Source organism: Nicotiana tabacum, chromosome 17 (genome assembly GCF_000715075.1).
Source record: "Nicotiana tabacum cultivar K326 chromosome 17, ASM71507v2, whole genome shotgun sequence".
In the NCBI taxonomy this organism is placed as follows: domain Eukaryota; kingdom Viridiplantae; phylum Streptophyta; class Magnoliopsida; order Solanales; family Solanaceae; genus Nicotiana; species Nicotiana tabacum.
Window position 1 is genome coordinate 110185004 of NC_134096.1, and position 25367 is coordinate 110210370.

Here is a 25367-nt window from a genome sequence, read left to right on the forward strand (position 1 = left end):
TATTATATTTGATTACTATTTTATTTAAACTTTATATTTTATTGAATTTTAAACGAAAATAAAGATACACATAACTTAACAAAAACTTTCTATGTAGATTCAAATATCTTAAATCTTAATCTTAAAAAACAAAACAAAGAAACAACTGTAAGAGTACTTTCACCGCTCTGCTCTGGCAAAAATGAGCAATGCCAAGGTATCCAGAGATTGGGGAAAAAAAATGAAAATATAGCTCTCATAATCATAGATAGCATCTAATTTATCCAACCATAAACAATAGTCAAAAAAACGAGTTGCACCAGAAAAATATATTATAGTCAATCTTAAGATATGAATTCTAATATAAAACCAGCTAAAATTTTCAATTAGAGTACAAAATGAGGAAAAATGATGAAATACTAGGAAAAATCTTTGAGTATAATTAGTTATATCAGATCACTGACAAGGGTTTCTTAGAAACATCCTTCATCAACATACTGAATTCTATTACCCAAAAAAATATTATACTATGGTACTCTCAAGCTTGCTTAATGTAAAACAAGAAACGAAAAATGAAGAGTTAGTTTTTGAACAAAATCACTGCATTCCTTGAGCGTCTTTGCGCCATTAATAAACTTTAAGCCACAAACTCATCTGATGCATCACGAATCGAGGAGTTCTGGTGTCCAGATCTCCATTCAATAATCATCTCCTCAAGGTTAGCACATATCAAAAGAAGATCGCGCAGGAACAGGACTTCTTGACCAGAACGCATTCCTTCAAAGCAACAAATCCTAATCTTTTTAAGGTGAAGACCACAATCTTTAGAAAGCATAGACAGTTGACACCTTCCTCCAACAGAGTAAACATCATATGCAAGTGGAATAAAGCAAGTCTGCAAATGGAAATTCTGTTAGAGCAAAGATCACCAGTCCATATTAAGAGCACTACGTGGGTTAAGAACAATGACTTCTATTTAAAAAACCCATCCATATATTTTGGCCTAAGGAATAGGGCGGGAGGATATCTGGGTAGTAGGCAAGATAAAATAAAAGAGTCAAGAGGCAGATTCAAGATTTAATCTTAGTGGGTTCAAGGGTTTGAGTTCTTTGAGACTACTAGTTCAATATCTATAATATTCTTAAGGAGTTTTCACATAAAGATATTTATGGTATAAGCCAAAAATGGTCTGTCCGATTGAACCCTTATTCAGAACTATAATTCCGCCCCATCCTGATTATATACTTTCAAAATGTTAACTATAACATATACACTGTAAGGAGAGAGCATTTGAAATTTTGAATATATCCGCTACAATTTACCAATTGAATGGATGCATTGCATTATTAAGTGAAAAACAAGGTATGAGAGTAGCAAATGCTTCAGACAGAAAACAAACCTCAAACTCGAAGTAGGGTGGGGCCATATGTATGATTAACATCCGAAGGTTGGATGAACTTTGTAGTATGCGTACAATGCCAGGGAGATACCGCTCCTGGATGGGAGTATGCAGTGTCAAACACTCATAACTGCTCATGGAAAACGGCAAACTTTTCATAGGCCAAGACGACATAACCTTCAAGATGGATGAAAATAAATCCAATTAGCAACATATCCAACCGTCCAGCAAAAATATAATAGTCTGTTTATATCTCCAAACACAAAAATTAAACAAATAGTAGTATATATCTAACCTTCTGAAATACCAGAATGACCGATTACTAAAGTTTATTATCAAAGAATGTAATGCTACACCGTCCATTTTGCGACACTAGACACTAATAAGCAAATTAGGCAAGCATTGATATATTAATATTCCAAACATCCCAAGTATCAGAAGTCAGGAGACTAAGTACAATATTGCTTGAGACACATGAACCAAATAGTACACTTCCAACATAAAGGATCAATTAGGTTAACTTTGCTAACTGGGAAACCATTACAAGATGGGGGTAAGGCAACAACAACAACAAACCCGGTATAGTCCCAAAAGGCGTCCGGGGAAGGTAGATAGTACGCAGACCTTTTTTGATAAGGAAAAAAAAAAAAAGGTCTGCGTACTATCTACCTTCCCCAGACGCCACTTGTGGGACTATACTGGGTTTGTTGTTGTTGTTGCCTGACCCCCATCTTGTAATGGTTTCCCAGTTAGCAAAGTTAACCTAATTGATCCTTTATGTTGGAAGTTTGCTAACTTAATTGATTCTTTATGTTGGAAGTGTACGCAGACCTTACCCCTACAATGACAGTAGAAGGGCTGTTTCCAATATACCCTCGGCACGAGAAAACTGAGAAAAGAGCAGTAGCAATAAGCGAACAAAAATACCAACTCCTTGATGCAATATGTGCATTAAACAAGCAAAAAGTTTGCAGTATATCCATATTAGAGAATCATTCAATCAAGGAACAAAACACACAGTTAAGCTCAAACTAATCATTTAAAAAAGACAACTTTTTATGCTCCAAGACCAACACTTGCAAATAAAAATTAAAAAAAAATTCAAACAAAAAGCACAAACCTCAATGCACCATGTCCCTAACATAACATCCTTTACATGCCTTAAACTCCCAATCATGCCCACCAACATATCAACATAGTTGACACGCTCCTCATCCTTAGTAAACTGAAAATCAAGCTTAACAGAAACACAACTCATCACATTCTTCAACTGAATATTATTCATTCTTCTAAAACATCCATTTAACTCCAACACCTTAACACAAGGTGCTTCTATTTCCACTACTTCAAAATCCAATAACATACTATTCTTCTTTATTGCTTCCCCATTATACCCATTCACCACCAATTTACTCACTTTCCCACCTACCAAATCCAAACGCTTAAAACCCCAACAATTATCCAACTCCAACAACTCCAACCACGGGCTCCCAAAAACAACTTTCCTCACCATATCATCACAAAATTCGATCGACCCAATTCTTAATTCCCTCAAAGAATCCCATCTGAAAACCTCAACTTTATCAAACTTACAACCAACCCAATTCACTTTTTCAATATAAGGGTTTGAAAATAATCTCTTAGGCAACTTATACAGATCCTCAGCATCACTGGAGAGAATCAAGTTGAGCTCTTTGACTTTATGGGTGATGGCGAAAAGGACCCAGACAGTAACATCGGATGAGAAACAACGTTTGAAGGGGAAATCAAGGTGGAGTTTTGTTATGCTGCTGTGGTTACAGTGCAAGTTTATAAGTGATTTGTCAACAAAAGAAGCGAATTTTTTTAAGGAGATGAAATCTTTGGGACGGTGAATGAAATTGAGGGAGGTGGAGAAGGACCAGAGAGGTTTCCATTGCTTGCAGAGGAGGGTGGTGCGAACGACGTCGTCGAAGGGGAGAAAGGAGAGAATGTGAAGCAGAACTGAGTCCGGCAACGAAGAGAATCGGTCTGAAGCTACACCCATTTTTTTTGGTGTTGGAGTTTGGACTGAAAAAAAGTTTTTGATTTTCTTTTGCTTTTGGGGGTTTTGAGGCTTTTCTTCTTATGAAGGTCAAAGACCACGTTTATATGGGTCGCGTGGGGTGGGGTTCCGGGGGGGGGGGGGGGTTCTTTACTAGGGCGTCGTTTCTTGTTTACTCCTACTTTGTTATCAGGAAATGATTTTTTGTGTGAATTTCAGAAATTGGTTCCCTAATTTTTTTGAAATAAAATTCATACTATATAAAACTATAGTCAACGCAAGATTATTTTGCAGGACTTATAGCCTATTGACAATTGGAATCAAACGAGTTCAAATAGTAGGTGGTGAGAATTCATAGAATTGCCTTCAATTATATGAGTGTTATGAAATAAAGACAGTAAAGTAAAGATAAGTATAGAGAGAAACTGATATATTATTCAAACTTCAAACATATGTACATAATGATCTGAATTCTCCTCTATTTATAGAAAAAAGGAAGCTGATGTGTAAGCTGCTACTGCAAGCTGCTTGTAAATTGTTGTTGCAAGCTGCTGTGTAAGCTGCTTGTAAGCTGCTGCTTTAAGCTGTTGTACCAGATATAGATAATCTTCTACCATGGGTAATATTTATCCATAACGGAGTACGGAAAGGATAAACTTCTTCAGGAGGCTTATTTCCAATAGAGTACTAAATAGATAAACATATTTACGGCGGAGCCTCATATGGATAAGCTTCTTCAGGAAGTTTATTTACAACGGAGTACTAAATGAACATCCATAATATAATATATTTATAATACTCCCTCTTGGATATTTATTAAAAGATAATGTGCCTCATTAAAACCTTACTAGGAAAAAACCCTGTGGGAAAAAATCTTAGTGAAGGAAAAAGAGTACACATATTTAGTAATACGCATTGCTAGCTGCCTCATTAAAAACCTTATAAGGAAAACCCTGTGGGAAAAAAATCTTAGTAAGGAAAAAAGAGTATATAGCGTATTTTACTCCCCCTGATGAAAACCTTGTTTCAAATATTTAAGTCTCTGTATTTCAATTTTGTATACCATCTTCTCAAAAGTTGAAGTTGGTAAAGATTTAGTGAATAAATCTGCCGAATTGTCAATTGAACGGATTTGTTGCAAATCAATGTCACCATTTTTCTGAAGATCGTGTGTGTAGAATAATTTTGGTGAAATGTGCTTCGTTCTATCTCCTTTTATAAATCCCCCCTTCAATTGGGCTATGCATGCAGCATTATCTTCGTATAAAATTGTGGGTCTTTTCTCACATTCCAAACCACATTTTTCTCGAATAAAATGAATTATTGATTTCAACCATACGCATTCCCTAATTGCTTCATGAATAGCTATTATTTCAGCATGATTTGAAGAAGTAGCAACAATAGATTGTTTTGTGGAGCGCATAGTACCTCCACATGGAAAAACGTACCCAGTTTGAGATCTAGCTTTATGGGGATCAGATAAATAACCTGCATCTGCATAACCAACAAGATCTGCACTATCTTTGTTAGCATAAAACAAACCCATATCAAGAGTTCCCTTTAAATATCGTAATATATGCTTAATCCCGTTTCAATGTCTCCGTGTAGGAGAAGAACTATATTTTGCTAGTAAATTAACAGAAAATGCTATGTCATGCCTTGTAGCATTAGCAAGATACATTAGTGCACCAATTGCACTGATATAGGGTACTTCGGGACCAAGGAGTTCCTCATCCTCTTCTGGAGGTCGGAATAAATTTTTATTCTCTTCAAGTGATCGAACAACCATTGGTGTACTTAATGGGTGCGCTTTGTCTATGTAAAAGCGTTTTAAGACCCTTTCTGTATAGGCAGATTGATGGATAAAGATCTAGTTTGCTAAATATTCAATTTGCAGACCAAGACAAAGTTTTGTCTTTCCAAGATCTTTCATCTCAAATTCTTTCTTAAGATATTCAATTGCCTTTTAGAGTTCTTCTGAAGTTCCAACAAGATTTATGTCATCAACATAAACAGCAAGTATAACAAATTCTGAAGCCATTTTCTTTATAAAAATACATGGACAAATGACATCATTTATGTAACCCTCTTTCAGCAAATATTCACTGAGGCGATTGTACCACATGTGCCCAGATTGCTTTAAACCGTACAAAGATCTTTGTAATCTGATTGAGTACATTTCCCGAGATTTTGAATATGCTTCAGGCATTTTAAATCCTTCAGAGATTTTCATGTAAATTTCATTATCAAGTGACCCGTACAGATAGGCTGTAACCACATCCGTTAGATGTATTTCAAGCCTTTCACGTAAGCCTAAACTGATGAGATATCGAAATATTATGGCATCCATAACTGGTAAATATGTTTCTTCATAATCGATTCCAGGTCGTTGTGAGAATCCTTGTGCAACAAGGCGAGCCTTGTATCTTTCAACTTCATTTTTATCATTCTTTTTTCGCACAAAAATCCATTTATGACCAACTGGCTTTATACCAGCAGGTGTTTGGACTACTGGTCCAAAGACCTCTCTTTTAGCAAGTGACTTCAATTCCGATTGAATTGACTCTTGTCATTTTAGCCAATCAGATCTTTGTCGACATTCTTCGATCGATCGGGGTTCAAGATTCTCACTATCTTGCATAATGTTAAGTGCAACATTATATGCAAAAATATTATCCACCACTATTTTAGATCGATTTAAATTAATCCCATCACCAATAGAACCTATTAAAAGTTCCTCACTCACTTGAGTCTCGGGTTCATTGATTTCTTCAGGAATCTCAGAACTAATCAGATCTTGTGTCTCTTCAGGAGATCCCTTCATAATATCATTTTGATCATTTGTCGATTTTCTTTTTCTAGGATTTCGATCCTTAGAACCCAAAGGTTTACCATACTTCAGGTGTGCTTTAGGTTTACTAGCTCTCATGCTAGTAGATGGTCCTGCTGGGATATCAATTCGGATAGGCACATTCTCTGCAGGGATATGCGACTTAGTTATCCTTTTCAAATCAGTAAATGCATCTGGCATTTGATTTGCTATATTCTGTAAATGGATGATCTTCTGGACCTCCTGATTACATATATGGGTACGTGGATCAAAGTGAGATAATGATGAAACTTTTCACACAATTTCTCTTTTGATTTTCTTTTTCTCTCCCCCTAATTGTGAGAAATTTGTTTCATCAAATCGACAATCTGCAAATCGAGCAGTAAATAAATCTCCCGTCAATGGTTCAAGATAGCGAATAATATAGGGTGATTCAAACCCAATATATTCCCAACCTTCTTTGGGGGCCCATCTTACTGCACTGTGGTGGTGCTACTGGCACATATATAGCACATCCAAAAATTCGTAGATGGGCAATATTTGGTTCATGACCAAAAACTAATTATGACGGAGAATATTTATTATAATGTGTTGGTCTGAGACGGATAAGTGATGTTGCGTGCAAGATAGCATGGCCCCAAACAGTAGTGGGCAATTTTATTTTCATAAGTAGTGGTCTTGCTATCAATTGCATCCATTTAATAAATGACTCTGGAAGGCCATTTTGAGTATGAACATAAGCTACAGGATGTTCAATTTTTATTCCAACTGATAGACAGTAATTATCAAAAGCTTGAGATGAGAATTCTCCAGCATTATCAAGGCGAATAGCCTTTATAGGATAATCTGGAAATTATGCCCTTAATCGAATTATTGGGCTAATAACTTTGCAAACGCCAGGTTGCGAGATGATAGTAGGCACACAAGAGACCATCTTGAAGATGCATCTATTAGGACCATAAAATATCTAAACAGCCCACTTGGTGGGTGAATAGGTCCACATATATTCCCATGTATACGTTCTAAAAAGGCAGGGGACTCAATGCCAACCTTCATTGGTGATGGTCTAGTGATCATTTTGCCTTGATAACAAGCATCACAAGAAAATTCATCATTTGTAAGAATCTTCAGGTTCTTTAATAGATGTCCACTCGAATTTTCAGTAATTCGTCTCATCATTATTGATCCAGGATGGCCCAAACGGCCATGCCAAAGCACAAAAGTATTTGAATCAGTAAACTTTTGGTTTACGATAGAGTGTGCTTCAATTGTACTAATCTTTGAATAGTATAAGCCAGAAGATAAAGTTGGTAACTTTTCTACAATGCATTTCTGGCCAGAAATATTCTTTGTAATGCAAAGATATTCCACGTTCATTTCATCTATCGTCTCAACATGATACCCATTTCGGCGGATATCCATAAAACTCAACAAGTTTTTTCAGGACTTGGAGGAGAATAATGCATTGTCTATAATAAGTTTTGTTCCTTTAGACAGAAATACAGTAGCTCTTCCGGAGCCTTCAATCAAACTTATATTACCAGAAATTGTAGAAACATTTGCTTTTTCCTTATGCAAATAAGAAAAGTATTTCTGATCCTTGAATATGGCATGAGTTGTTCCACTATCAATTACACAAATATCTTTATGATTGGTCTTTGATCCAAACATAATTTGAGGATTATCCATATTCTTCAAAATGACATAAACAAAATAAATATGATAGTAAATAGCATAACTTTTATTTATGTACAACAATTACATAACCATACTATCTACTACAAACAACAAAAATTAAAATATTTACATTTCTACAAATTCACAACCGATCACATGATTTGTTTCTCCTTCCGGGAGTGCAAAATAACCAGCTACATCCAAATGCATGAAGCCTAAATTATCTTCAGAAATAAAATTTGCTTCAGCATTTTTCTCTGTCTTCTTCAGGGAGGCTTGATACATCTCAACCAGGTGCTTTGGCGTACGACATGTACGTGACTAATGCCCTTTTCCTACACATCTATAGCATGCATTTTCTGGCTTTGCTGCTTGCACCGCTTCATGCTTTTGTTCCTTTCTTTTCCAGTACTGGTGGTGAGGAGAGTTCTTTGGCGCATTATTATTACCACGATTAGAGTTTCCTCCCCGACCACGGCCATGATCACGACTGGGCCACGTCCTCTTCCATGCTTAGCTTGGAGGAAGTTCGTCTCATTCACTTCAGGGAATGGACAAGAACCATTAGGTCGGCTTTCATGGTTTTTTATTAATAACCCATTATGTTGCTCGGCTACAAGAAGATGTGAGATAAGTTCAGATTACTTTTTGAATCCCATCTCTCGATATTGCTGCTGCAGGAGCATATTCGAGGCATGAAAAGTGGTAAAAGTTTTCTCCAACATATCATAATCAGTAATATTATCACCACATAGTTTCAATTAGGAAATAATTCTGAACATAGCAGAATTATACTCACTGATAGATTTAAAATCTTGCAGCCTTAGATGAGTCCAATCATAATGTACCTGTGGAAGAACGACCATCTTCAGGTGGTCATATCTATCTTTCAAATTATTTCACAGTATGACTGGATCTTTAACAGTAAGATATTCCATTTTCAGGCCCTCATCAAGGTGATGGCGTAAGAATATCATTGCTTTGGCACGGTCTTGGTTTGATGCCTGATTTTTATCTTTGATGGTGTCTGCCAGACCCATCGCATCAAGATAAATTTCAGCATCAAGCACCCAAGACATGTAGCTTTTGCCCGATATATCCAGGGCTACAAACTCAAGTTTAGAAAGATTTGACAATATTTAGAAAAAGGAAGTTCGTACCTCTGATACTTTCAAAGTATTTTTTCGAGATGGCAGAGTCTCGTGCTGATAACGTGTTATGAAATAAAGACAGTAAAGTAAAGACAAGTATAGAGAGAAACTGATATATTATTCAAATTTCAAACTTATGTACATAATGAACTGAATTCTCCTCTATTTATAGAAGAAAGGAAGCTGTTGTGTAAGCTGCTACTGCAAGCTGCTTGTAAGTTATTGTTGTGTAAGCTGCTTGTAAGCTGCTACTTTAAGCTGTTGTGCCAGAGATAGATAATCTTCTACCATGGGTAATATTTATCCATAACGGAGTACCGAAAGGATAAGCTTCTTCAGGAGGCTTATTTCCAATGGAGTACTAAATAGATAAACATATTTACGGCGGAGCCTCATATGGATAAGTTTCTTCAGGAAGCTTATTTACGATGGAGTACTGAATGAACATTCGTAATATAATATATTTATAACAAGGAGTCATATGTTGCTATTGTTGTTATTGTGATACCTTATTGTAGTAGATGTGGATTACATTAATATATAATTCTGTACGCATAGATGGACAGTATCTAACTCTGATTTCCCAATCTCATTTTTATTATATACTGAAGAAAAATGAGTTCGACTTGAGAAAAGCCAAAAACAGTAGTTTATAAAATATTCTTAGTGTCTAATTAATTAATCCAAATACTTATTAATTATTAGTTTAAATGTGTAACTGCTTATTTATAATATAAATGTTAGGGTATGATGCATATTAGCTACTTTTTATCAGTTAGCCTAAACGAGCTCTAACTAGATGGCTTAATATGTTAACAAAACTTAGTAAATGAAGTTTGAATAGATATAAAATTGTAGTGGTGCTTTTCATTTAAACTAGTTTTAGGATACGCGTTTCACGCGTGTACCCCATACTAATAAATATAATTTTAAAAAATTATATAAATAATAGTTAAATAATATATTTGAGTTTATAAAAGAAAAAAGTAAAAAAGTGTAAGTTCTTGAAAGTAGTGAATGTTAATCCCACTTAGCGGACTTAATAAAGAAAGAAATCCTTCTCCACATAAATTCTAAGATGCCTTATTGTAATTTCTAAAAACTTCTATGTGAATATCTTATGAAATTTTATTGTTATTTGTGACATAATACTAAAATAAATATCTATGCATACATACTTTTATCAAATTCTTTAAATATGTATTTAATAATACCTATTTAAAAGTTAAATCTTTATCTCTTTAAAGATTTGCGAATGAAGAGATTGCCCTATAGTTTAAGAACATTTTTAACGATGGTGTATAATATAAAATGACTTATGTCGAGTTGATATTTTACAATAAATAACTTATTAATATATATAAAAAAGATATAGATTTTTTTGAATGAATGGAAAATAAAGAAAATAATTAATAAACGCTCATTTAGAATACCGCAAAAAATTATACGTAGATTATAATGTAGTGATTAAATAATATCAAAAAATTTAATTGGATATAAATTATTTTGGTAGATGTTTGAGTCATTGGATTAAAATAGAATATACAGAGTATAATATAAATATTTGTTTGATTTTATCATATATAAACTTGAATAAATTTTTGTTTTTAATTTTAACCTTAGACTTTTTAAATAATTTAGGCGAAAAACTTTGGAGGAGAATATTTTGGTCATTTTTTTATATTTTTTCTGAGGATGCATAGCTAATCTCTTTATTATTATCCCACATTGAATATAAAATCAAAATAGTACCAAATTATGGTATAACTATTTTCGTAATTTATTATGCCGAAAATATAAATTCAACCAAACATGAAATTGATTAATCTCACATTCTATCTCAAGATTATTATCCTTCAATATTATTCACGTGAAATTATTTTTACATTATTTACAATTTTCTTATTTATTTTTTAAATGGTTAAGAGTAGTTTCAAGTACTAAACATATAATCGATGAAGAGAAAATACTTAGTGATTTAATTTGTTCATTTACTATAATTCCAAACATTATGAAAGAAACGACGAAGAGAAAATATATTATGGATGGAGGTCAAATATTAAATATATGAAAGTGCCGATAATGACTTCGAAGTTATTTATTGTTGAAAACTAAAAAGTTTCTGTCCAATACAATTTTGAAGATGTTATGTAATATGATTGGTTTACTTTGTTGGAATTTTTTTATATGTTTATTACTTATTTGCATAATATTTTTTTTATTCCTAAATAATAGGGCTTCCTACATATATAGTTCAAATGTGGAACAATTTAATAAGTAAAATTTTAATTTAAAGTCCTAAATATTAGGAATGTAAATTAAATTATAATTTTATCCAATGTAATATCGATTTTTAAAGGGTAAAAAAGGCGAACGACATTTCGCTAAGGACCTTCGTGCTTTTAATATAGTACTAGTTTTTCGGCACGTGCATTACACGTGCATATCTAGTTATGTACTATATCATTTTGTAGAATAAATATCAATATTAATAAAATTAAGCTTTAAATACATAATTAGATATGAAAGGATAAAGTTTAAGTTTATGCGAGTGATCAATGTAGATCGCCGTTTGGTAACTTGTTTGTCGAGGTTAAGATAATTGGATATCTCTGAATTTATGAGATGTACAACTAAACTTTAATTAAATGCATGTGATTTTTTACTTATTTTAATTTAATGTGACACAAATATATAATAAGGGTGTATCTCACATAATATTTCTTAAATGATATTCCTGATGTATGTTCCTTTCATCCGTTTTGGTTGTTCTTTTATAATCAAAACTCTTGTTATTGACATTGATATCCCTCTTGAAAGTGCAATAAAAATCGAGACTCTTGTGAATTGAATAAAATTGTTTGTGTAATACCTTTTAAAATTAAGACTCCGACATCACAAAAACAAAGGATAAGTTTATCATCTTTCATTTTTCAAGAATTTCAGCGTCAATTCTCCCCATAAACTAACTATTGTATGATTATACTTATATCTTAACACTTAAAATTTCTTAAATACATTAACTTATCCATATAACACATCAATGATCATTTTTAATGAAAATTAACTAAATAATTAAATTAAAATATCTTATTTAATAATTAATTCAGAATACCTTATCATGAGATTATTTTGACATTATCTTCTTTTTTCTCTTTTAATGTTAAACGTATTCAATCATTATATTATCAAACTTTAGAAAATAATAATAATAAGAATAACAACAACAACAACAACAACAACAACAACAACAACAATAACAACAACAACAACAATCAGGGCCGGAGCTACAGTGGTGTGTGCGGGTTCGGACGAACCCAGTGATTTTTTTCGGAACCCTGTATTTGTATTGAAATATTTACTAAATCTATATAAATATATACTGCCAAACCCAGTAACAAAAGGAGTTTTGGTTCAACGGTAAGGGCTCTGGGTTCGTCGGAAAAGATGGGGGTTCGATTCCTGCTGAAAGCAGTATTTTATTTTAAAATTTAGAACCCACACACTTCAAATCCTAGCTCCGCCTCCGACAACAACAACACATTTTGATTTTACATCTAATCAATCTATTATAGTCACAATAACAATCCCTTTTTTCAAGTTTTGTATTGTAATATGTAAATACTGAAGTTTCGGACAACCTAACTATGAAGAAGATACAATCTAAACTACAATATTACGAAGATCAATAAGATTTTGAAATATGAAAGAACCTATTTATTATATTTTTTCTTTAAATTTGTTATAATTAAATTTAGTGACACTAAATGACATGCAATTTCTTTTTCAAATTAAGAAATGTAATATTTGTCGATTTCTTTAGTTTATGAGAACCAAATATGAAAAAATTACCGTTTGAACTACAACATTATGATGGCAAATAAGAGTTTGAAATATGCAAGTACCCAGCGTTTTTAAAGACATTTTTCGGGCGAGCTCCGAGGCAAAGCGGCCAAAAACACCCTAGAGACGTAAATATCGTGGGGCGTAAGACTCAATCTTTCGGGCGTTCGTCTGGGCGTAAGCCTCAATATTTGGATGTTCATTTGAGACGTAAGCCCCGAGAACCTTTCCAAATTTAAAACAAAATTGCTTTATAAATCTTTTTTGGAAAGTTAAATATTCAAAATTTAACTCATAGTAAATTCTCAAACTAAAAAATCTTAAAAAGTCAAAAAGTTTTTTCTAATTGTTTATCTAAATTCATAATCTTTATTTCTCTTTGTTGATTACAGAGTAACATATGCACTTTAGATCTTTGTATGAAGTGTAAATTACAAAGCCAAGAGTTTTGTCCACCAATTTTTACCCTACTTCCATGCTTGTATTTTTCTTCTTTATGCATTATTTTCTTCAAGATTTTTTAGCATTCTTCAACTTATCTTTTAACAAGATAGCTTTTAGTTTTACAATTCTTTTGGTGTCGCTCCAGTGTAGTTTATGTTTTGAAGATTCTAGTCTAGCTATTTGTATTATAATGAATATTAATTTGTTATCTAGTTTTAGGTTTTAAAATAATAATTGTGTTATTGTCATTTTTATCTTTGTATTATTAGGATAGTATCATATTTACAACTCTAATTATGTTTTATCATGATCATGTTATTGCAGCCCTTCAAATAAATCTATTATAGTTATTTATTTTTTTAAGTAGAGTTTAAGGTTGTTAAGAAGGGTATTTTAATAATTTAACTTTTGACTTCATAGTTTTAATATATATATATATATATATATATATATATCTAAAATTTATCATTTAATCATAGTTAACTAATATCTCATGTATTAGTGCAGCTAAGTTTGTATCCTTTACGCCTTCAAAAGAAAATTTATATCATTTAGTACTATTTTCTTTTAAAAAGAAACTCTTTATATTCATTGCGGGGCAAGGGCAATACGAGTATGAGAGCACCAATAGCAGAAGCTAAACAATGCCTTCTCTTGAGTGTTTATACTTTTGGTTTTGATATTTTTAAAGGGAGATGTCACAGTTTGGATACCCATTGTAGTGCAGGTAAACTTTCCTAAATTTCGTAAACATGATCATTAATGGAGAATTTATAGTAGACAACTATGTGGAAAACTAGATTACTAGGTATTGAACTTTCCGGTCCCAAGAGGTTTGTACCTTTGTGGAGCTCAGTGTCGTTAATTCAGGTCATTTCGTGAAAGCCCCAAGTTTTATATCTCTTCTCAAAAATAGATTTGCTAAAGAAAGGACACATAAAAGAATAACATGAGTTTACTACCTTTTGCTCGACAAATAGCAATTATAGCACAAAAATGCAAAAATGCCAACAAAAAAAAGGGGATTTACTAGAAAGTGAAAAAATGATTGTTAATTAGATGAAGCCAAAAAAAAAAAAGTTAAAAGAAGGACGTTCGTAATTTACTAAGAGAACATAAATTTATTAGTTTAAGTCTCAACTAGAGAAGAAAATGACAGCTTCCCTTGACGACCTGGGAAAGCTTAGCAACTTCTTTGTAAGTTTTTCATAGGAGTTGATTTCGAAGAAATCAATGATGATTTTCTGAAGCACCATTCCATTCTTTAGAACAATTTGCAGAAAAGAAAGGACGTACTCATCGGAGTCCCACCACTCGTAGCCGTGAATCCTTAAAGTCTTGAGATGCAGCACCCAGCAAGGTCTTGATATCCAGTAATTTTCTCCATTGAAATCATTAGAATTCTTAAAATGCGACCCAAAATGATACTGCAATAATGTGTATGACAATATTCCACAAGTAATTGATTAATCATGGATCAACGCATGCAAATGCAGAAGCAAATTTAGAGCTAGTTTTGTATGTTTTTAACTAATCCATTCTTTCACCAACTCGAACTATGTTACTTATACATTAAAAAAAACTTAAAATGTATACATATGATAATACGCTGAATACATAGACGGCCTCCTAAACTTATCCAAATTATTCGTTTAAACACCTAAACTTGCTGTTGACATGACAAACAAAACCAGTAAAAAATGACACATCAGCAACAAAGTCAAAATTTGAAAAAAAAAATTAAAGAGAGAGAGAGAGAGAGAGAGAGAGGAAGAAGAAGAAGTTTGACCATAAAGAAAAATTCTGGTGAAGCTCCATATAAAAAATGGTGATTTCGAACGAGAACATGAAGAAAGCATAGCCATCTTCATCATGGTCAAACAGCCAGTTATTAACATCCCATGAAAGTACTTATGAATCCCCGTCTACGTCAATCTTTTCATTACCTCTGAATTTCCATTTTCCAGTACCTATATAATATGCAGCACCTTAAGTTATCCACGTATAAATAGAGATAGATCCTCCCCATTCCCCAGTCTTGTAATCAATGGAAATTTCTCTTTCTTTACCACCAAAGTTTGCTTTTGGCTTGTACTGTTTGTTCTCACACATGTTCCCTCTCAGCACCATGTTTGGATTGTTCAACGGTCTTTGAGCTCGGATTCTGCCCATAAGCTTCTTTGTGTAAATCGCCAATGACAACAACCATTTTTCCATGGCGATATAGAACCGAGATGGAGGTTCAGCACCAGATCCCAAATGTAGCTTTGGAAATATCCCAAAAGATGTGAACATTGTTGAAAAATGGGGGAAAAAACACCGCAAAACACTATAACAGCAGTAACAACATCTTTATCAACTAAATACAAGATCTAATCAGAAAAATGAGTTTGAATCTGAAAAAAATGGAAGATGGCTTGAAAAAGAGAGAATGGGTGGTGTGAAGAAGCAGAAAAAGAAGAACTGTGTTTTCCAATCTATGGCCGAAAAAAGGCAGAAAATGAGTTACGAAGGAGAGTAAGTAGAACAAAAATGGCCGAAAAGTCATTTTCCGGCAAATTTTTATATTTTCCAGCAAAAGTGTTTATGCTAGTTTAACATAAATTCATTTCACGCATTTAATTTTAGGAGGCAAACACGCATCTGCCATTTCAGCAACTAGTGTTTAATAGAAACAGTTTGAGCATAGATCAGGTGCTCAATAGGTCATATGCTTAATTTAAGTGTCTAAATGAAAAATTCGGACAAGTTTAAGGGACTATCTATGTATTCAGCCCATATAATAAGATCACACTCAATTATGTACCCACGCGCAACAAATTAAACATAAAATCAAGCAGATTAGAAGAACACTGATAGTAGAATAAGGGGCACTTCGAAATGGTCCTACAACATGTATGACATTCCAAATGTAATTAATTAATCTTTGATCATTGTACATAAATGTAAAGGCAGAACTTGTTCTATATGTTCAACTGAATCCATTTTTTTTTTTATGAAGTAATATGTTTTATTAAGAAGGCATCAAGAAGATGCAAAGTTACAAGAGGCACATGAGCTAAATAAACTAAAGATTACAGGAGAATATTGTTTGCCCCCAAACAAAGTCTCAATCTAGGACAAGAGAGCTAATAAAGTCCCAAAGGTGCCCTGTGCTATTTACGGGGGACAACTTTGTCCAGCAAAAAAGGTTGAGCAGGCATTTAGATTTGAGTATATGGTTCGGGGTTGAGGTGTCATCAAAGCATCTTCTATTCCTCTCGTTCCATAAACACCAAAAAATAGTTGCAGGGATCATAAGCTAGATCTTCTTGATGACCTTATCAACCTCCCAAAGACTCCAGCTCATATGTGCATCTCTCAGGGTCTGTGGCATTACCCAGCTTAGACAAAAAATACAAAAGAACATGTTCCATAGGTCTGTGGCTACTGAGTGTAGAAGCAGGTGATTAATTGTTTCCTGGTGTCTCCTGCAAAGATAACATCTGTTGACCAGCTGAAATCCCCTTCTGCATAGGTTGTCTTGTGTTAAGCAGGCTTCGTGAAGGGCAACCCAGTTGAAGCATGTCACCTTCACAAGTAATTTTGTCCTCCATATCAGTTTCCAAGGCCATGAATGCAATACCTGATTCTGATTGTTAAGTTGCCTGTAGCAATCTTTAACAGTATAAAGACCTTTACATCCCCATCTCATGCTGTCTGGAACATTCTCATCAATGATGTAGGCCTCTAATTTTGCTAGCATTTCCATCAAGTCTTCTATCTCCCAGTCTTGAACAGATCTTCTGAGCTGCACATCCCAATTATCATTTGCTCTGTTATGAGCAATAGAAGAATTCTTGTCCAAGGCAATGTTGAATAAGCTAGAATAGTCCTCCATGAGAGCAGTGTTGTTTAGCCATTTATCCTTCCAAAACTTAATATGACATCCACTGCCTGGTTTGAAATGAATATTCTGAAAAAATATATTCCCCAGTTTACTAATATGCTTCCAGGGCCCTACTCCATGGGATGCACTAATAGTTTTGGTGCTCCAATTGTCTTTAATCCCATGTTTTGCCTTGATCACCTCTTTCCATAGACTTGGTTCACATGTGCCATATCTCCAGAGCCATTTCATTAGCAAACCTTTATTGTGCTTGTCTAGATCTCTGACACCTAATCTACCTTTGCATTTAGGTTGTAAAACCTTATCCCATTTAATCAAGTGATACTTGTGAGAACTGTTGTTTCCTTCCCATAGAAAGTCCCTCTTGATCTTGTCCAGCCTTTTAAGAACCTTTTTAGGAATGGGAAACAGTGACATGACAAAAGTGGGGATACTGTCAAGCACGCTACTGATGAGAGTGAGTCTTCCTCCCATAGAGAGGTATTGTTGTTGCCATGAAGCCAATCTTTTCTCAAAATTCTCCACTACACCATTCCAGATATCACAACTTTTGAATTTAGCTCCTAGTGGAAGCCCCAAATAGGTGGTAGGCAATGACCCTGTACTGCAACCAATGATCCCTGCCAACTCCTCAATGTTGCTCACCCGATTGACTGGATATATAATACTTCTCTGCTTGTTGATGTGAAGTCCAGATAATGCTTCGAATAGCTGGAGTGTAAGATTTAGGTACAGGATTTGGACTCTATCTGCCTCACAGAAGATCAGTGTGTCATCAGCATATAATAAATGGGAGATAGTGACTGAGTTTCCAATGTTTGTGCCTACACTGAATCCTTGGATCCATTGCATCTGTCTTGCTTTTTCCATCATTTTACTTAAACCCTCCATGGCTAGTATGAATAGGAAGGGGGAAAGAGGATCCCCTTGCCTAATTCCTTTCTGTGGTGAAAAGAAACCAACAGGACCTCTATTGATTAAGACTGAGTACTTGACCGTAGAGATACTGTATTTGATCCATTTTAACCATTTGTCTCCAAATCTCATTCTCCTCAAAATAGATAGCAAGTAAGACCTGTTTAATTGATCAAATGCCTTTTCTATATCCAATTTAAACATAACACCAGGTGTGTCAGTTTTAAGCCTCCAATCCAACACTTCATTAGCTATGAGAGTTGCATCAGTAATCTGTCTGTGTTTAATGAAAGCATTTTGATGAGAAGAGACCAGCTTCCCAATAACATTTTTCAATCTTTCTGCTAACACCTTGGCCACAATCTTATAAACACTACCAATAAGGCTTATTGGTCTATAATCCCTAAACTCTCCCATTCTTCTTAGGCATGAAAGAGGCATTGCATGATCTCTCCATGTAACAGTGCTGGTGGAAATGATTTAGTGCTTCCATAATCTCTGGTTTGATGAAATCCCATGACTTCGGAAAGAAGGCCATGGTAAAGCCATCTGGACCCGGGGCTTTATCTGGGGCACATGATTGAATGATAGCATAAACTTCATCTTCCTCAAAACCTTTTTCAAGCAGCTCACTTTCCTCCTCTAATACTCTGGCAACATCTTCAAAGTTGGAAGATGGTCTCCACTCTTCCTTCTCTGTGTAAAGAGCTTGGTAATAGTTTAATATCTCCCCCTTGATCAATTCTTTATCTTCTGTAATCTCATTGTTTATCTTGAGCTTGTCAATTGAGTTGCATCTCCTAAAAGAGTTGGCCAAAGACTGAAAGTATTTAGTGTTCATGTCCCCTTCTTTTAACCATAAGCATCTAGAGTTTTGCCTCCAAGAAATTTCTTCAGCTTTAGCAATCTCTTCCAACTCCATTCTTAGAGTCAGAAACCTTTGTTTTTCTACTTGAGTTGGAGCTCTGCTTTCAGTTGCTTGTTCTAAGGCTAAGAGTTCATCAAGAGCCCTGCTTCTCTTAGTGTCTAACATGTCGTAAACTTCTTTGTTCCATTTGGAGATGTCCTTCTTCAAGCTCCTCAACTTTTGAATTAGAACAAAGTCTGGGTTGCCACTTATTGTGTAATTTTGCCACCACCCTTTCACCATATCAATGAATCCCTTTCTTTGAAGCCACATGTTTTCAAATTTAAAGTAAGATGTTGTTGAGTCCCATTCTCCACTTTCTAGCAATAAAGGTTTGTGATATGAGATGACTCTTGGGAGTGCTAGTTGCTTGACGACTCTAAAACTTTCATTCCATTCTGTGGAGACCAAGAACCTGTCAATTCTTGAGGCTTGGAAAATATCCTCCCTTCTTGACCATGTGTATTGGACTCCATGTAATGGCAAATCCATTAGTTGCAGGTCCTCTATTGCATCAGAGAAGTATCTCATAGCTTTGGTCCTTCTATAACAGTTCAATCTTTCAGATTCATACATACATACATTGAAATCCCCTCCAACAACCCATTGTTCCTCCTAGATACCTCTGACTGATCCCAATTCCTGCCAAAAATCTTCCCTTTCAGCATTGGAGTGAGGACCATAAACACCTGTAAACCCCCATCTGAAGTCCTCTTGGAGGCTTTCAAGAAAGCAAGTATTAGTAAAGCACCCCTGGTGAGAGTCAATACACCTCCACAATCTATTATCCCATAGAATAAGAATACCACCCCTAGTGCCACTAGCCTTCACCTCTGCCCATTCAGCACACCTATTTCCCCCAAATTTGGTAAAGCATATTGGTTGGGATGTTCTCCATTTTGGTTTCTTGGAGACACAGAATGTCAGCTTTCCACTTCCTAACTAGTGATGTGATAGTGCTCCTTTTATCCCAGTCATTGAGACCCCTAATATTCCAGCTTAGAATTTTAACCTTCATCTGGAAAGAGACTTGCCTTGCCTTGCCTACCCCTTTCCTTTTTATTCCTTCATAGTTGATGCCACAGATTAAGTTCTGAACCTCAGTTTCCCCTTTTTTCCTCCATTTCCCCTTCTTACTAGTTGAAGAGGGTGATCCCCTTTGTTGTATTTGAACCTGTCTTTTCTGGTCCATTCTCATGATTAAGTCAAAAATTTCGTGCTCAAATCCCGCTTCATTGATCCCGAAAGCCTTGCATACTTAACCCAACACCAATTTGATCCATTTGGAGGTTTCTACTGCTGTAGGTTGTTGAATTCCTTGTTGGAATCCCTGTAATTCCAGTTGTTCGCCATCGTGCCATGGTAGAGAAAGTGACTCAGTGTATGAATCTGTTTCTGAGCGCACTAATGCAGTAGAGGCAACATCAGACCAACCCATTTGTTGAGAAAGACCCCATAGATTAGAAAGAAAATTTTCCGATTCATCATCAGCTTTTGAGTGTGTTACAGGGGTTGCATGCGTTACTGCTTCAGAGAATGGCACTATGGATTGGGTCTGCTGACAGAAGGTTGAAGAAGAAGATGGAATAGCAATATTGGGATTAAGCCGTAGATCCTGTAGAGGCCCTTTGGCAGTCCATACCTGATTAATAGTGGGTTTAGTTGCCTTCATCATTTGTTGGGCCTTCTTTTTGGGGGCTTTGTAATAATTAAAAGATTGGCCCACCATCTTCTCTTTAATGACTCCTGAGGTGCTCCCCTTATTGGGCCTACTTTGGCTAATACTATTATTATTAGCCTGTTTATGGAGAAGGGATGGAATAGGACCCAAAAGGTTTGAATTAAAGTGACCCTTTGACTGTTGTCCCCCCACGTGCAGTTGTCCCCTCATGTGCAGTTGTCCCCCCACATGCTTTGGACTGACAGAAAAACCTTCATGTTCCCCTAAACCCATCGCCTTAGTTTTGGCCTCTGTTTTTGCAGCGGCTGGCCGGAAAGGTTTTGGCGACGCTGCTACCTCCTTCAGAATTGATATTTCGAAACTCCAACACTCCACATCGAGCTTTATCTTATCTGGACATTCATTATTACCATTGTTAACACAGATTCTTGCCCAGAGAAAGTGATTCTGATGCCTCGTATCTTCGTCAATGTCTATGAAGCCACCACACATGTCGCCAATGATTTTATATGTCTCGAGTTTCCAAGCATTAATGGGAATTCCGAAAGCCTTAATCCATTTTTGACCAGATCTCTGCGAGGCTAACTCAGTGCCCGCCACCGGCGACCACCACTCCAATGAAAGGCGTCGACCGTTCCAGAACCAATCTCCAGCAAGCATGGACTCTCACTGCTTCTTTTCTTGATGGAAATTCGAAGAGAAATTGATTGTGGGACATTGGAGTTACTTTCAGACCCTCGCAAACCTTCCACCTATTCAGAAACCATTTTTGTATCACCTCATGGTTGGGGCTGTAGTTGAAGGGATCGTTGAAAGTGCCGACTAAGCACCTTGAGAGAAAATAGTGATTCCCGTCTTCTGTGTGTTGGTTAACTGTATTTACAGTGTTAACCAGGAGTCCTGGCTGGAAGCTTCGTCACCGGCGACCGAGAAATTTTTGTTGTGTCTGCATAGGCCTGATGAGTAGGAGGAAGTCTAGATCTGCTTGTACTTTGTTTCCCCAGAAAGTGTAAAATTTTGTTTGCTATATCTTCCCATCCCAAGTTACAATCTGCCTCAGGAATAATCACTGCTCTCTTCCTGCTCCCCAACCATGCTTCAATACGTATGAATCTACCATAGCTATTGAAATTTACAAAAGCTCTGTAATAGTATGACTGTGAATTCCACCCCTAACGTCTGTAGTAATTCCCTTCCCTTTTGGTTACTTGTCTGAGTGTTGTGCAAACTCGCCTGAGACTTTCTTCATCTATGTTAATATTACACGAAAATCTTATTCCCCTTTCAACTATATTAAACCACCCCTCGCCGGAATCGATGATCTCAAAACATTTCGCACCTGAAATAAAAAATATCTTGGCTTCCATCAGTACCTTCATCTGGCTGCAAGTCAACAAGACATGTTATTTTGATACCTTTAGTTGAGGCAGTTTTTCCAGTTCATGGTATATTTATGACCACAAGTTTCAAAAGTATTTCTTTGTTTCTTAAACTCCGTGACCAATCAAACTGTTCCACATGAATAGATATGGAGGGAGTAATTAGAAAGGAAATTTTCCATAAAGCGCCTAAGTGCAGCTAATAGCCCCTTTGAATTGGTTCTAGCTGAATCCATTACTTTCAGCTCAAACTATCTATACATATGCATTGTCCCAATGAGCAACAAATTAAGTATCAAATCAAGAAGATAGAAGAACAACAATAGTAGTAGAAGAAGGAGCTTGCGTACCACTTCAAAAGCAGATTCTGCGTTTATGTGCAAGATTTCAACCTGAGGACAGCTTTGTAGAAGGATTGCTATTCCAGGGAGCTCCCATTTCTTCATAGGAGTGTTTAATGTCAAGTATTTGCATCTCATCCTGGGGCATGGCAAATTTTGGATCTCCAATGACGTAAGGACCTAGGCCATTATATTAATTATCAAAAGATTGGGTTAGAGGTTTAACTTAAATCTAGAATAATACTAGATTAACATAATCAAACTAGATGTTTCTCAAAATCATACTAGTATCATTTTGTTGGATCAGGAATTAATCCTAATTCTAGTGGTCTCATGACCCTATCCCTGATCAAGATCAGTTCTTCCAGTTTTAGATCAGCAAGTCATCATGGTAAAGCAATTAAAAGTGCATCTCTTTCTTTTTCCCCTTTTTCTCTCATCTATTTCTTAGCCCTGTGTCAAGAATATTTCCTGGAATCTAGTAGGGATCAATGTTCACGAATTCTCAAAGTTTTAAATTTATTGGGAGATTTGCAAGAGATTCAAATTATTCAAACCAAAGAATTAGCAGATGTTTGAAGATCTGAAGGATGGCGCTACATGCATAACCATTGTTTTTAAAAGCGAAAAGCACAAATGAACAGCAACGGCTATGTGACAATTGAAGCAAAAGCGAGAAGTGAAGTGCATGTTTCACACAATGTACGGAAAATTAGAAATACCTCGCTTTAATTAAGTGACAAAGAAATAACTTTTAATAACATTGTATATAAGCAGAGATCCATGAATGCAGAGCTGCAAATAGAGAATAATGCTTCTGAATCAATACAAGAGTAGTAGCACTGGCATAAAGGCATTGCTCTATGGGATGGTACTTCAAACACTTTGCATTGTGCACTAATAAAATTTTCATATAAATGGTAGTACTATTTAGCAAATAAAGAATGGCTATATCCGGATGACTGATTAGAATTAAGTACGGATTCAAACCTGCAGACACCATGTCCCAATGGAGAGTTTCTCAACATGCTGGAGTGATACAAGGAGATTTTTTAACATATTCTGGTCAGTCCTAAATTCATGTTCGAGTACGTAGTCATCTGTATTCCTATAGAAATCTAGCTTAGCATCGAGTATAGCTTTTACATCCTCAAGAACAAGTATTCTTCTATGAAAATAACCGCAAATTTCTAGTGAAGTAACATTCCTAGCATATATTCCCAGCTCGTCATCATCATCATCATCATGGTTTTGTCGTCCATAGTCATCCATCATCAACTTCTTCACACTTTTGGAATCAATATCAAAATAATCAACCCCATAACAACTCCTAAACTTGAGAGACTCCAGCGCACGACATCCAGAACAAATCTTTTTAATAACGTCTCGGTTCAATTCAGCATATCCAATTTCTAAAACCCTAAGGGCAGGCCAATAAATTTCCTCTTTTGGTACAAGATTGCAATTGCACAAACTTAGAACTCGTAAACCGACATTGAAGTACATAATCTGGGGTAAATTGTAAATCTCAATCAAATTACCTCGTGACCTAAGATTTAGATCCAGTTCCTCCACATGTTTATTCTTAATGGATATCATCCATCTATTAACATGTCGAACAAAGCGTTTGCTGTAATTAAAATCGACCGAAAACTTTTTGACTATACTAGACCGGCAAAGAAGTAGTGTATTATCAATAAAGATGACGAATTTATATATACCATTAACATGTAGGCCGGAGTAACTGAAAATTAGGGATTGTGATGAAGTCCACAAGAGGTGCCATCTTTTTGACAAAACCCCAGTTCGTACTACTTCACCCATGTCCAAGGAAGAGAGGATGTGAAGTATCAAAGAATCTGGCAAGGCGCTAATTCGATCTGTTTTGTCGGTTTTACCACGTTTTCCACCAAAGTAGGATTGATCAGAATCATAATAAGAAGGAGAGGTAGAGTATCGTGGAGAAGCGGGAGAGTATCGTGGAGAATCATAATCCAGGTTTTCTTCATGTTCTTCTGATTCAGACATGGTGACATTCAAAGCTGTTGATAAATTTGGGACATAGGGTTTAAACGAACCAAATCGTAGTGACGAGTTTTATCTAGAACAAAAAAAAACATAGAACAAAAAAAACCCTTCTTTTATAGGGAAAATGAGTGCAATTCTCATGTCACTCGGATTGCAAGTCTTTGATGTCTACGCTACTTGGCTTGTGACTATTAGGGGCTGTCGATACATCTTTAAAAACCAACTAAACCTATATATAACCGAACCCTATTGAATCGATTATTAAATTTTCTTTAATAAAATTATAGATTTTTATATAAATTTGTAGTCGTACCGAATAATAAGAAAGGTTTTTAATTCTATAAAAATAACGAACCATCCCCAATAAATTTATATACGAAAAATATATTTTAATATACTAAGTTTAAAACTAACAATGTATTAAAAAAAAAAACTCTTGAGTCTTGGATTATGAAAATGGCCACAAGTGATGAATATCTTTCCTCACGTATGATTTAGATTTCTCTAATTGGATACTAATCTTCTAATAAGCTTTGTTTTTGAGTCCCAACATGATTAGTATATTTCCAGTCGTATGATTTATTCTCCTCTCTTTGCTAAATTTATTTTATGTTATCATAGAATAGTGAGATGAATCTCCATTCTGCGTAACTTTCATGTTCCTTTGATCATCACTTTTAAAATAGTTAAAATATCAAGCGAGTTTTGCTAAAGTCCTATACGAGTATATATTTACCACATTATAACTCCGACTAGCGACTTTTGCATGACGTTTTTAAAAAAAATACCGAAAAACTAATCAAACCGTACTAATACCGAAGAGAAATCGAGATGATTGGGACGGTTTTGAAAAATCTAATTTTGGTTGTACAAAATGAAAT

The 25367-nt window shown here is 35.2% G+C and overlaps 2 protein-coding genes across 4 annotated transcripts; both read right to left on the reverse strand.

Moving 5' to 3' along the window:
• Positions 1-378: 378 nt before the first annotated feature.
• LOC107803388 (putative F-box protein At1g49610) lies at positions 379-3491 on the reverse strand. Its single transcript, XM_016627089.2, has 3 exons — positions 2499-3491; positions 1379-1555; positions 379-874 (listed from the first exon to the last, which is right to left on the reverse strand). The coding sequence occupies exons 1-3, from the start codon at positions 3402-3404 to the stop codon at positions 617-619; spliced, it is 1341 nt and encodes a 446-aa protein (XP_016482575.2). The 5' UTR covers positions 3405-3491; the 3' UTR covers positions 379-616.
• Positions 3492-14351: 10860 nt separating this feature from the next.
• Positions 14352-24692, reverse strand: LOC107789539 (F-box protein At5g03100). 3 transcript variants are annotated; one of them, XM_075234827.1, is made up of 3 exons: positions 23449-24692; positions 22468-22638; positions 14352-14773 (listed from the first exon to the last, which is right to left on the reverse strand). In XM_075234827.1, exons 1-3 carry the CDS (start codon positions 24484-24486, stop codon positions 14483-14485), a joined length of 1500 nt encoding a protein of 499 aa, XP_075090928.1. In that variant the 5' UTR covers positions 24487-24692; the 3' UTR covers positions 14352-14482. The 3 variants fall into 3 exon arrangements, with proteins under 3 accessions (XP_075090928.1, XP_016466862.1, XP_016466865.1); XM_016611376.2 differs by having other exon boundaries at positions 14352-15611; positions 23449-24681; XM_016611379.2 differs by lacking the exon at positions 14352-14773 and adding an exon at positions 21946-22077 and having other exon boundaries at positions 23449-24681.
• Between the last annotated feature and the right edge of the window lie 675 nt (positions 24693-25367).